Source organism: Chrysemys picta, chromosome 2, assembly GCF_011386835.1.
Source record: "Chrysemys picta bellii isolate R12L10 chromosome 2, ASM1138683v2, whole genome shotgun sequence".
Taxonomy (NCBI): Eukaryota; Metazoa; Chordata; order Testudines; family Emydidae; genus Chrysemys; species Chrysemys picta.
The window spans coordinates 268,841,703-268,856,225 of record NC_088792.1 but is presented as its reverse complement, the minus strand read 5'-3'; the positions used below and the strand labels follow the sequence as shown (position 1 = coordinate 268,856,225).

The 14,523-nt window shown below is 40.3% G+C and overlaps 1 protein-coding gene across 6 annotated transcripts in view; it reads left to right on the top strand.

The window, feature by feature from the left end:
- ATAD2 (ATPase family AAA domain containing 2) overlaps positions 1–14,523 on the top strand; it is a 101,041-nt gene that overhangs the window by 49,436 nt on the left and 37,082 nt on the right. For all 6 annotated transcript variants that reach the window (XM_065586089.1, XM_065586090.1, XM_065586091.1 and 3 more), the window contains exons 17-19: positions 7,925–8,051; positions 9,193–9,379; positions 13,544–13,729. In XM_065586089.1, the coding sequence (XP_065442161.1) occupies positions 7,925–8,051; positions 9,193–9,379; positions 13,544–13,729 (500 nt within the window). The remainder of the gene's footprint in view (positions 1–7,924; positions 8,052–9,192; positions 9,380–13,543; positions 13,730–14,523) is intronic.

The window sequence follows — 14,523 nt, the reverse complement described above, 5'->3', positions numbered from 1 at the left end:
GGTGGTATGGTGGGGAAGGCAGTACTCGCTGCCTTCCGAGCTCCAGGTCCTCTGGCTGGTGGAAATTTTGATAATAGTGTCATGGGAAATCGGCCAAGTTGGGTATCATTCGAAAGCCCTGTCTCCCACAAACACAGTAGTACCAAACGTGACAAGTTTCGAACAACTATGTAGCTATATATTCTAGAAAATGTTTTAAAATAAACTTTTTAAAATTATACTTTAACACAGGGGTGCATTACTATAATAATAATAATAATAATAATAATAAAAAAGACATTGATACTCTTAGGAAAGTTAGCCTTGATGTATAGGATTGAAAACATTTATTCATCAAAGTAGTCTCTGTCTAGGGACACCACTACTAGACACATTGTTACATTGATCCTCATCTGTGCTGCACTCTTTTTCACTGGCCAAAAAAAAAAAAAAAAACGGTAGGATCAGAGTCTAAAATAGGGAAAGAACAGGTCAAAAATTACTTAGACAAGTTAGATATCTTCAAATCACCAGGGCCTGATGAAATGCATCCTAAAATACTCAAGGAGCTGACCTGAGGAGATATCTGAGCCATTAGCAATTATATTTGAAAAGTCATGGAAGACGGGAAACATTCCAGAAGACTGGAAAAGGGCAAATATAGTGCCCCTCTACAAAAAGGGAAATAAGGACAACCCGGGAGTTATAGACCAGTCAGCTTAACTTCTGTACCCAGAAAGATAATGGAGCAAATAATTAAGCAATCAATTTGCAAACGCCTAGAAGATAAGGTGATAAATAAGTCAGCATGGATTTGTCAAGAACAAATAGGGTCAAATCAACCTGATAGCTTTCTTTGACAGGGTAACAAGCCTTGTGGATGGGGGTGAGGGAGCGGTAGATGTGGTATATCTTGACTTTAGTAAAGCTTTTGATACTGTCTCGCATTACCTTCTCATAAACGAACTAGGGAAATACAACCTAGATGGAGCTACTACAAGGTGGGTGCATAACTGGTTGGAAAATTGTTCCCAGAGAGTAGCTATCGGTGGTTCATAGTCATGCTGGAAGGGCATAACGAGTGGGGTCCCGCAGGGATCGGTTCTGGGTCCAGTTCTGTTCAATATCTTCATCACTGATTTAGATAATGTTAGAGAGAGTACACTTATAAAGCTTGCGGACGATACCAAGCTGGGAGAGGTTGCAAGTGCTTTGGAGGATAGGATTAAAATTCAAAATGATCTGGACTAACTGGAGAAATGGTCTGAAGTAAATAGGATGAAATTCAATAAGGACAAATGCAAAGTTCTCCACTTAAGAAGGAACAATCAGTTGCACACATACAAAATAGGAAATGACTGCCTAGGAAGGAGTACTGCAGAAAGGGATCTGAGGGTCATAGTGGACCACAAGTTAAATGAGTCAACAGTGTGTGTAGTGGGTTTTTTTTTTTTTTTTTTTTTTTAAACAAACATAATTCTGGGATGTATTAGCAGGAGTACTGTAAGCAAGACATGAGAAGTAATTCTTCCACTATACTCCGCGCTGATTAAGCCTCAACTGGAGAATTGTGTCCAGTCTGGGCGCCACATTTCAGGAAGGATGTGGACAAATTGGAGAAAGTCCAGAGAAGAGCAACAAAAATGATTAAAGGTCTAAAAAACATGAATGAGGGAAGATGGAAAAAATTGGGTTTGTTTAGTCTGGAGAAGAGACGACAGAGAAGACATTAAAAGGTTGTTACAAGAAGGAGAGAGAAAAATTGTTGTTCTTAACCTCTGAGGATAGGACAAGAACCAATGGGCTCAAATTGCAGCAAGGAGGTTTAGGTTGGACTTTAGGAAAAACTTCCTAACTGTCAGTGGTTAAGCACTGGAATAAATTGCCTGGGGAGGTTGTGGAATCTCCATCATTGGAGATTTTTAAGAGCAGGTTGGACAAACACCTGTCAGGGATGGTATAATACTTAGTCCTGCCTTGAGTGCAGGGGACTGGACTAGATGACCTCTCAAGGTCTTCCAGTTCTATGATTCTATATCTCTGTACGAGGCAGGCTGCTAACTAAACATTTGCAGGATGGTGAGCATCTGTTCTTTGCACACAAGCATTTGAGTAGCTGCAGAATTAATTCCAGGAGTAGGTGGTATTTCACACACAATTGGTGTGATCAGACATATCCATGCCTGATAAAGGAGGATAGTTTTGGATGCTCTGAGTCATCCCGGAGCCATTCCATTGCTTGATGATTTGCCCTCTTGACAGCAGGTATAAATGCTTCCCTTGTTGGGGGCAATTTTTCTCTGTTTGTCTGCTTCTTAGAAAACATCCACCAATGTAGCTCTGCATGTGTCATAATGTTGGTCTTCAAATGGTAAACTCAACATATGAACTCCTCCAGTGCATTTGACGGTCTCTGCCATTACAAGCACCTTTAGAGTGAGGAGAGTCTCTTCAGAGGCTGAATCAAATGCTTTCCTGCAAGATAATTTGGTCTTTCCAGACAGCCTTCCAGTAGTCTTGTATCCTGAAAGAACGGCTTTCAATGGTCATAGTGCTAGGAACACATATCTGAGGGATATACAGCAATTCCGTTCCCCAGCAGCACAAAAACAGAATCTTGCGGAAGTCTTGGGTAGTGTCTCTCAGAGAGCACTAGAACATCTGTGTCTTGTGCAAAAATCTGGAGTTTAGTAGCACACCTCTCTGTGGCATTGAAGGCAGTCAAGAAAATTTTAGTGTCAGCCTCCTCATGGGAACCAACAAAGAAACTCCACTGAACAGCACAAGTCAGCAGCTTCATTATGCCATGTGACGACAAATTTTGTCAAGCAATTCTTCATATGTTGGAGCATTTTTCTTGCAAGGTATGTGATTTAACTCGTCCTTCATGCAAGTATGAGACACTAGCTTCTTCACTGTGACATTGGAGATGTTCATGGAGTCATTGATTTTTGTATTGGACAGATGCAATACCATGGAGTCACTTCTTCTTTCCAGTGATATTTTTAATTGATTCCTCTGCATACATATCAAACATGAGGTTGACTTCTTCACAGTCCAGTATTTTCTCTGTAGCCCCTGAATGAAGTGTTCCCACCCAGTCTGTCTCTTTTTCCCCCTCCCCTCTACCATGTGTCCTATGTTGTCCAGTCCTCCCATGTCCTGTGCCTCCTGACTGGCCCCATGGGCAAGATGCTATGAGGAATGCAGCCTTTTCTCTTCCCTATCTGCAGCTGGGACTGCTCCCGCCTGTTCTAGTGCCACAGCAACTCCTGGTGGGCAAAAGGTGTAAGTGTAGCACTTCTCCAGCAGTACGTATTTTCTGTGGAGAAAAAAAAATTCTGCATGGGACATGAATTCTGTATGCGCGCAGTGGCTCAGAATTCCCCCAGGAGTAGCAGTTGTATTTGTTCATGCATTCCATATGCATAAGGAATGTTAACTGAACTGAGTGATCAGTGGGGCTAGCCGGTATCATTGGCAGGATACATACACAGTCATTTGCTACGGCACCTCGTGGATTGCTGAGTTAAAGGCTGACCATAGTGGAATATACCTTTCTCCTGAAATGATGTAGTATGGTATGGCCTGGGTGTCTGGAACATTTGAGGGTACATCTTCTATCTCTTCAGCTGAAGCCATACTTGGTAATTTTTTGCCTCTGGAGTGCATCCCATTTCTGCACAATAACAAAGTTATTGTGAATGTTAGTGGGATACACTCCCACTAACATTCACAATAACTCTGGGAAGGCTAACAAGGTTAGTGAATGTAGAAAGCTCTACTGTAGTCAATTTAGCTACTGCTTCATTGAAAACTGGACTTACTGGTTTCAGAATTATTGGACCTTGATAGGAAAGTGAGTCATAAAGTCAGGAAGCTACTTCAAGGAACGGTTCTTTGCTGGTTCAGAGAGAAATTGAGGGACTGATCCTCATTAATATGCTCCTGATAGCAGACCATAACAGTAGCATGGGAGGGTACCTTTGCTATCAAGGAAGTCTAAGTAATTGACAGGACAAAATATAAAACTACCCTTGATGAGGTCTAGAGGAATGTACAACCAGTCATTGAATTCCATGTGGCAAAAAACCTTGTTTGCAATTGTCATCTCCAAACAGAGTACTTTGGTTCCTCCACAGACTACAGCAATGCTGTGCATAAACTGCACAAGGAATTTATTATAGGTTTGGAATTAATTGTTAAACCAATGGCCACTTGTAGTGGTAGATTATGCATATGCCTCAGTGTGTGTGTGTGTATTGGAAACCTGTCTTTTGCTCAAGCACTCGTGCATGAGGCTTTGTGATAAAATGAAACCCTTGTACTCCACTTGCTTACTGTCATGTTTTGCTGGTGCTGAAGTCATTGCAACCACCAATGCACCATTTAAAGTACAGGTCTGTCGCATCTTGTGCTGGGGTTACATTCCGCAGTCAGCGCGTAAAGTGAAAATCGCATATAGTCAAAATTACATCGAGTGTAATGGTGGGCGGAATCGCCCACACTACAGGTACAGTATTAAAATTGTTTTTTCTTTTCCTTTTTTGTTGTTGTTTTTGCCGACCAGGTAAAGCTGAAATTGCGCATGTTAAATGCGCGTAAGATGCGACAGACCTGTTGCAGTACAGGTCACACGTATTTTTTTTTTTCAGGTTTGGCATCGGGTATGGATTCCTAAAACTCCCACAAACTGCAGGACAAAATGCTTTTCCATAAAACATTTGGTAGCTGCAAACAGAGTCTTATCTTGTCAGGAAAAAAATGATGTATTACTATTGACATCAGCACTTTCACTACCATGGCTTTTGGGGCTTTTAAGGATATGTACTGTGATTCATTGTTGCAGATAGGATTACTAAAAACTACATCCATATCCCACAGCTCATTTTCAATAAGTGCTTTAAGAGCATTTCTGCTAACCATTTGTTCCTCTTCAGTGCCATTCAAAGCACGTATTTCTCTGTACTTAGCCTCTGCATTGGCCATTGCTACTACTTTCCTATCCATTAGAACCTCTGAAATGCAGTTTATAAACTCCATCTGAGTTGCACAGTTTGCAGTAATAAAATCAGTATTTTTCTGTTGCTTTTACCTTTTCATGCAACACGTTACGTATGTTCTTGGTGTAGCACTCAATGTGATACGCAATGTCATATTCATAGGTGTCTTTGGGTCAATGCACACACTTAACTCTACTTTCTGTGGAATGCTCTCACCTGAAAGTCACTGCTTCATACAATTTCTTACTGTCTCACATGTTGAAACTATGTTTAATGGATGCCTTTGGGCTTCCAGCGTACTGCAGAAGAAGCAGGTTTTCTTCTCAAAACACATAGAATGGAGTCTTGCCCACAGCTGGTACTTGTCCTGGAGTGATGTTCGATTGTACTTCCTTTACAACCTTGCCAAATTCAGCTTATGGGTGTACATTTTATACCACGTAAGGTGCCATGAGCATTGTGTTTAATCAGGTCCCCTCTGGTAGTATTCTCCAGAGATTCAGCTACCAGTCAGTATTCTTTGTCTCCCTGTTGATGCCTAAAAATGATCAAGACCAAAGCAAAAACAAGGGTTTTGTTATAAATTTTCTTTGGGATTGTAATTAATTGTTTGTTATGTAACTATGTGCATACCATTTGTGGGTGGATTCCAGTAATTTCTGGCTGGATGCTAATGTCTTAACCAGTGCCTCATCACAACTCTTGACCTAATAAAGATCATAAGCAATACTACTGAATCACTTCTTTTTTTCTCCTTGATGGCAAATCACCTTAAAGTAGGGCTGTCGATTAATCGCCATTAATTTACGTGATTAACTCAAATTAATCGTGATTAATCGCAGTTTTAATCACACTGTTAAACAATAGAATACCAATTGAAATTTATTAAATATTTTAAATGTTTTTTCTACTTTTTCAAATATATTGATTTCAGTTACAACACAGAATACAAAGTGTACACTGCTCACTTTATAGTATTATTTTTGATGACAAATATTTGCACTGTGAAATTGATAAAGGAAATAGTATTTTTCAGTTCACCTCATACAAGTACTGTAGTGCAATCTCTTTATTGTGAAAATACAACTTACAAATGATTTTTTTTATTACATAACTGCACTCAAAACCATGCAAAACTTTAGAGCCTACAAGTCCACTCATTCCTACTTCTTGTTCAGCCAATCGGTAAGACACACAACTTTGTTTACATTTACGGGAGATAATGCTGCCCACTTCTTATTTACAATGTCACCAGTGAGAACAGGCGTTCGCATGGGACTTTTGTAGTTGGCATTGCAAGGTATTTATGTGCCAGATATGCTAAACATTCGTATGCCCCTTCATGCTTCAGCCACCATTCCAGAGGACATACTTCCATGCTGATGATCATTTAAAAAAAAAAAAAAGCGTTAATTAAATTTGTGACTGAACTTCTTGGGGGAGAATTGTATGTCTTCGGCTCTGTTTTACTCGCATTCTGCCATATATTTCATATTTATAGTAGTCTCAGATGATGACTCAGCACCGGTTGTTCATTTTAAGAACACTTTCACTGCAGATTTGACAAAACGCAAAGAAGGTACCAATGTGAGATTTCTAAAGATAGCTACGTCACTCGACCCAAGGTTTAAGAATCTGAAGTGCCTTCAAGAATCTGAGAGGGACGAGGTGTGGAGCATGCTTTCAGAAGTCTTTTTAAAGAGCAACACTCCGATGTGGAAACTACAGAACCCGAACCACCAAAAAAAGAAAATCAACCTTCTGCTGGTGGCATCTGACTCAGATTGTGAATATGAACATGCGTCGGTTCACACTGTTTTGGATTGCTATCGAGCAGAACCTGTCATTAGCATGAACGCATGCCCTCTGGAATGATGGATGAAGCAAGAAGGGACATATGAATCTTTAGAGTATCTGACACGTAAATATCTTGTGATGCCAGCTACAACAGTGCCATGCGACGGCCTGTTCTCACTTTCAGGTGATATTGTGAACAAGAAGCAGGCAGCATGCTCTCCTGCAAATGTAAATCAACTTGTCTGAGTGAGTGTCTGAACAAGAAATAGGACTGAGTGGACTTTGTTTTATTTTTTTTAATGCAGCTATTGTACATAATTCTACATTTTGTAAATTCAATGTTCATGATAAAGAGATTGCACTACAGTAATTGTATTAGGTGAATTGAAAAATACTGTTTTTTATAGTGCAAATATTTGTAATAAAAAATAAAGTGACCACTGTACACTTTGTATTGTGTTGTAACTGAAATCAATATATTTGAAAATGTAGAAAACATCTCAAAATTTAAATAAATGGTATTCTAATATTAACAGCATGATGAATTGCAATTATGTTTTTTAAGCGCCTGACTTCCCTACTTGAAGCACTCTTTCCATTTATAGTATTCTGTAACATTAAAATTATACTTTAATACAAGCCTGTCAAACATGTAGCCCTCACAAAGTTAAAATGTGGCCCTTGACTGACAGTACTGTGTTATCAGCTAATGCTCAGAACTTACCTGATTAAAAAAATCACTTTTTTTCTAGGTTTGTCATGTTTGGTACCATTGTGTTTATGTAGAAAGGGCTTTCGCATGATACTAAACTTGACCCATTACCACCGACCAGAGGACCTGGAGGGGTAAGCCGGGGGGCAGCAAGTTCCCCCTCTCTCCCCCGCCATGCTGCAGAGGGTGATACCATTGAAATTTTTTCTGTAGAATTTTACTAATGAAATGACACCACTTTCTTTCTATCATTAACTTGCTCACAGAATTACATGTGCTACCAGACTAATGGCTGTTTCTCTAAAGTGTTTTAAAATTGTCGTCTTTGGATTGAATAAACCACCACAGACTTGAATTGTGAATAAAACTTTTTTCTTTGCAAGTTGGTGATACAAAGTTCCCAAGAGAGTTAATGAAATTCTTTGTTTTTCAGATGTTGCAAGTCCTATTTTAGAAAGTGACTTAATGTACAGTGATGAGGAAGTGCCTTCAGTGTTTGAAAATCCGCTTTCCCAGAAAACACCTAATAAGCAGAAAGCAAATGTCCTTAATTTTAACAGGTACTTGTCCTTTTGATCTTCAAATTGATTTAGGCTGCTGAATCCTTTGGTGCAAGGGAGATGTTCTGGGTTTTGTTTCCTTTTTTGGGTGGGGGAAGGGTTTTGCTTTCTTGCACCAGTCTTTGCCAGAAATAAACATAGGAACAAGCCGATAAAATTGTTGTAAAGTATCATCTGATTAGAACTGACCAAATTTAGGGGAAAAGGCCCCTAATCCTTCAAGGAGATTCTCAAGCTTGGGGCACAGAGATTTGGAGATTCATCCCAATCGCCCCTTGGAGCACCTTACATGATTTGAGATCTAAAGTATGTAGTTTGGCCTGTCTCTAAATCACATTGGTAGTTTTCTTAGACATTTTTGATGCCTTTATACTTTTAGTTTCCAAGTTTATATATTCCATTGTAACTAACAGATTCCCCCCCCCTTTCTGTTATGTAATTTGCTATTTAATTTGACATCGGCTGTGCTAATCTTTTAAAAAAATATAATCAATTTTACTGATTTATTATGAGAATCATCAAAAACTTTTTTGAAAAGACATATTTTTTTGGAGTCTTAGTTTGGGTTGGACCACCAGTCATTTCAGAGAGAGATACTGCCAAATTCCTATTACTATGGTGGTTGAGGAGATGTTCTAATTTACGGAACTTAAAGACATACACCTATTTCATGTCAAAGATTCTAGCCATTAAGTGCATCAATAGTGTGGTTGCAAAAACCAATTCTACACTCAGAAACATGGTTCATAAGAACAAAACAATTAAGGAACTGGAAAGACTTTGCTGACTATATTAGATTAATGACCAAACTATGTGGAAAGACTGAATAAGTGGAATGAATGAAATAAAAACAAATCTGTGATAGAAGTACAGTAAGTATATGTATTTACTGTAATCCATAACCTATACTATTGCAGCTTTACTATTTTTTTCTGGTATATCTGATGCCTTATGTAAGAAAATAAGCAGAATTGTTGACAGTACAGATTTATTTATTTATTTGTATTCTAAAATTATGGTAGAGTAGAGAGAGACTCAACACCTATGCTTTCATACATTGATGGCATTTTTTTTGTTTGTTTTTAGTTCTTGGGTTTTTTTAATTATTTAAAACTTCCTGATTTCACAATTCTTGTTTTAGAAGTGCTTATCGTCAGCCAACATCTTACAGACCAAGGCTCTTGATAGTTGGAGAGCCCGGGTTTGGACAGGGCTCTCATTTGGCACCAGCAGTAATACATGCTTTGGAAAAGTTCACGGTGTACACATTGGATCTCTCAGTTCTGTTTGGAATCAGTACCACATCACCCGAAGAAACATGTGCACAGGTATATATATATATATGTGTGTGTGTGTGTGTGTGTGTGTGTATTTTTTTTAATCTGGTAGGAATAATAAATTCTGTTTTCCAGAGTGGTTTTGGAGCAAAATGATTCAAGCGAGGCTAGCAAAACTATGACTTGTGGTTCAGTTTTAACGGTGTCTTAAAAAATTTTTGTGGGTTTTTGTGTCTGTCTGTGTGTCCTGTTTAATCTCAGTCTGAAAGGCCACTCCTTTCTTTGGGTAATGATCATACAGATAAAATGGGACATTGTCCTTTTTAGCCTTCTGCAATGAAGATGTTGTTTATAAAAGAACAGTAAGGATTTTCTTCTTAGAGTGCTTGCTCATATCCATTCCAATTAGGTGTGCGCCACGTACACAATCATCGGAAGATTTTTACCCTAGCAACACTCAGTGGGTTGGCTGAGGTGCCCCCTGGAGTGGCGTCCTTATGGTGCCAGATATATGCCCCTGCCGACCCAGCGCCCTCTCAGTTCCTTCTTTTAATCAGCCATCATAGCAACGCCTTTCTCTCAATCCTCTCCCCTTCCCTCTGTCTCTCTTCTCCCCCTGCCCCCATTATTGAGAACAGTTTTGAGGACATATTCTAATTTACCAAAGAAAAGGCTTCTCCTCCTCCTTAATACACATAAAACACCTCATGTTTTGACATGTTCTAACCATGTATTTGAAAGAAGCCCTCTTGTACTGATAAGTTGTTGTTTAAAACTCCCAAACAGACTTGCTCTCCCACGACCATGACAGTCTCTGTCATCCGAACCTCAAGTCCCTTCATCTCACAGCCTGGATGCTCCGTGGATCAACACTGCAGAGCTAGGATGCTCTGGACTGGTTCGGGGAAGTGCTTTTAGGGAGCAGAAAACCATCCACTAGAGCCACCTACCTGGCAAAGTGGAAAAGATTCTTCATCTAGTCTGTGCAGAAGGGGTCTCACTTACACAGTTGACACTATCTTTCATTTTAGATTACTTGCTCCACTTGAAACAAGAAGTCCTAGCATTGTCATCTATTAGGGTTCATCTGGCGGCAGTTTCAGCTTTCCATCCAAGGGTGAATGGCTGTTCTGTTCTCTCAAATTGTCTGTAGTCATTTCCTTAAGGGCCTAGAGATTGTACCCCCCAGGTACCGCAGCCACTCCCTCCCTGGTACCTCAAATTCGTGTTGGCAAGGCTAACAGGTCTTCCATTTAAACCACTGGCAACATGCTCTCTGCTCTAACTATCCTGGAAAGTGGCCTTCCTGGTGGCCATTACTTCTGCTAGAAGGATCTCGGAGATCCAAGCCCTTATGTCAGAAGCACCTTATACAGTCTGCTTCAAGAACAAGGTTCGGATGTGGCCACAATTGGCCTTCCTTCCAAAGGTAGTCTCGCAATTCCATAGTAACCAGAATATCTTCCTACCTGTTTTCTATCTGAAGCCACATGCCAACAGATAGGAACAGAGACTGCACTCGAGACTGTTGGCATGTGGCTTCAGACGTGCACTAGCCTTCTACATAGTGTGACAGACCCAGACCAGTGGGGTACAGGAGTCTGGTAGAGGGCAAATATACTGGTCACTGGATGAGTAGTTTTCTGTTCCCTGAGTGACCAGAGCAGGGACTGCACTAGAGTAATCAGGAACCTGCTAGAACCAGTTAAGGCAGGCAGGCTAATTAGGACACCTGGAGCCAATTAAGAAGCTGCTAGACTCAATTAAGGCAGGCTAATCAGGGCACCTGGGTTTTAAAAGGAGCTCACTTCAGTTTGTGGTGCAAGTGTGAGGAGCTGGGAGCAAGAGGCGCAAGGAGCTGAGAGTGAGAGGGTGTGCTGCTGGAGGACTGATGAGCACAAGCATTACCAGACACCAGGTCCTGTGGTGGGAATAAGGAAGGTGTTTGGAGGAGACCATGGGGAAGTAGCCCAGGGAGTTGTAGCTGTCATGCAGCTGTTACAGGAGACACTATAGACAGCTGCAGTCCACAGGGCCCTGGGCTGGAACCCGGAGTAGAGGGCAGGCTCGGGTTCCCCCCCCAAAACTCCTAATTGACCTGGACTGTGGGTTCTTCCAGAGGGAAAGGTCTCTGGGCTGTTCCCCAACCCACATGGTGAATCTCTGAGGCAAGAAAATCCGCCAATGAGCGCAGGACCCACCGTGATAGAGGAGGAACTTTATCACAATAGAAAGGACTAAGTCATTTCGGAAATCTACTCAGGTTTTTGTAGCCTTTTCAGACAAAATTAAAGGCCTTTCAGTCTCTGCTTAGAGAATTTCTTCATGGATTGCTTCCTGTATCCGCACATGCTATGACCTGGTGAAGGTCCCCGCTCCTCCTGCCCTGGCGGCGCGTTACACAAGGTCTCAAGCATCTCCAGTAGTGTTTGTAGTTCAGAGGACATTTGTAGAGCGGCAACGTGGTTGTAAGTCCACACCTTTGCATCTCATTATGCCATCAACCAGCAGGAGAGATGACACAGGTTTCGACCGAGCAGTATTACAATCAGCATGCCAATGAACACTCAACCCTCCACCTGCACAGCTTCTTGGGAGTCACCTACTTTGGAATGGACATGCGCAAGCATGTGAAGAAGAAAAAATGGTTACTAACCTTCCATAACTGTTGTTCGTCGAGATGTGTTGCTGATGACCATTCCAAAAGCCACTCTCCTTACCCCTCTATTGGAGTTAGCCATTAAGAAGGAAGTGAGGGGGATGCAGGTTGGTGGAACCCTTTATACTGGTGCTGTGAGTATACAACCCCACAAGGCACCAGAGCCAACCTGACAGATACCACTGAGGGGAAAACTTTCTGGCCAGCGGTGCTTGGGGCAAGCACACATCTACTTTGGAGTGGACATAAGAAATACATCTCGAAGAATGGCAGTTACGGAAGGTTCGTAACGGGGTTTTCTTTGCTTCTTTTTTCCTTTTAAACCATTCAGCAATTTTCTATCTTTTAATATCATAGTTCAGTACATATGTAACATCTTAAATTATTCGTTAACATAACCTTTATTTAAGCAGGGCATGGTGTTTTCCATAACTTTCCTAACTCTCATAAGCTAATGTCAGCATGTTTTTATCTTTTCCAAATGTGGGTTTTCAGGGGACTTTTTGCTCAAAATTTAGCAAGCCTTGTCAGCAATTTCACCTGTTGCATTTTAAGGGACTTATTCAGGTAGGACTGTATTTAGCTGTTCCCCAACAATTCTATTAGTATAGTTATAAAAGTGCCCCTTTCAGAAATCTGAAACCATGATTTTTGCTGACTGAATCTGTGGTTATGTCTGTTTTTCACTTAAGTGGCCCCCCATCACAGTAATATCCGAGTGCCTTGTATCTTTAATCTACCTCTGTAGGGAAGCACTATTATCTTAATTTCACAGATGCGGACTTGAGACCTAGAGAGACTAAGTTACTTGCCCAGGGTCACACAGGATGTTTGTGGCAGACCAGGGAATTGAACCTAGGTATTCCATGGACCAAGCCAGCTCTCTAACCACTGGGCTGGCCATCCTTCCTCCCTGTCTGATCTCCGGCAGCATAGGTTCTCATCTTAAAATGATTAATCTTTTCTTGCTCCCAGTTTTTCATCTTTCCAGAAGGAAGGTAGGAGACTGTTTTCCAAAGTACACGTTGATCTTTCATTAGAATCCATGCTGTCAGGCTAACAATGATTATCCTCATTCCATCAAAATTAATTCTTTTCCCCCATACCACTTTCTTGGTGTCTGCACTGGTAAACTGTGCGCAATAAGAAGGTAATGAAAATCCCAGAGCAAAGTGTTGTGTTAAAATTCCTTGACATACATCAATGCACATTTTCTTAATGTTTCTATCTCTCTCTGGAAGAGTCATGCCTATAGTAATATTCAAATAGGTTTCAATCCTGGGTTTTTTTTGTTGTTGTTTTTCCCTCTACTCTAGGCAAGACATTATTAATTTCAATAAAATTATACAAAATCACCTGTAATTTATGACTGGGTTTGTTTCATAGTTGATGCAAGGTAGAAGCTTGCCTCAGTATTAAGAATTGTTCTTTCCCAGTTGTTGCTTACTTAGTATATCAACTGTGAAATAGGAGTGACTAGTTGATCTTTAATTATTTATTAGTGACCTATTCACATGTTTCTCAGTATTCCCAAATCAATACTTTTCTTTTACTAGTTGATCCATGAAGCCAAAAGAACAGCACCAAGTATATTATACATTCCACATGTCCACTTATGGTGGGAGACTGTTGGATTCACTTTGAAAGCTACATTTACAACATTATTACAGAATATTCCATCATTTGCTCCAGTTCTGCTGCTTGCAACATCAGATGTACATCATGCAGCTCTACCAGAAGAGGTACTGTTTGCCAGTGCATTTAATATAATCTTCATCTCTTCAATTCAAATAACTTTTTCATATTAATCTAGTTCCGGTGGTTTATAAATCTGTCAAGATTGTGATCTTTTGGGCAAACCTAGCAGAAGCAGATACAAATATCCTTGCTTACGGTAGATTTCATTTGTAGAAAAATACTGTTTCACAGTAGATATCAGGAGAGAAGTTATGTAAGTGAACTTGAGTGTTTACACTTCAAAAAAAATTTTTATTCCATAATTGCAGGACTCCTATAAACAATATGATTATGCAGCCCCATGTTTGTGTTCCAGAATCAGTGTTTTTAAAAGCTGAGAAGGAAAAACTCCCGAATGTTAACAAATGTAATTAAGTCTGACTGAGCCTGTAGATACTCTGAAACAGTATCTCTCAGAGAAGTAAAGTCCTCCCATTCATCACAATGTAGTGTTAGCATTGAAGTCTAATGACAGTTTAAAAATATCAGTATAAACTATTCCAGTACAGGTTTTACCAGAATCATCATACTAATGTGCTTATCTATTGTTCTTGGATGTGCTATAGTGGTATATATTGGACAAAGTGAATTGGGAAGCTAATTGCTGTCTGGGATTAGTGAGGAGGCAAAGATAACTTTTTTCAGACATTCGCTGAACGTAAAGTTGCATCTGCCCTACTCAAAGGAAATGCATCCCCTTCCCAGTACTAAAAGACCCAAATGTCTTGTGGAGAACAAAATTCCAAGGAGCCTACCAAATCTTGAATACCAAACAGGGTACAGTGACTTAAGTCAAGAA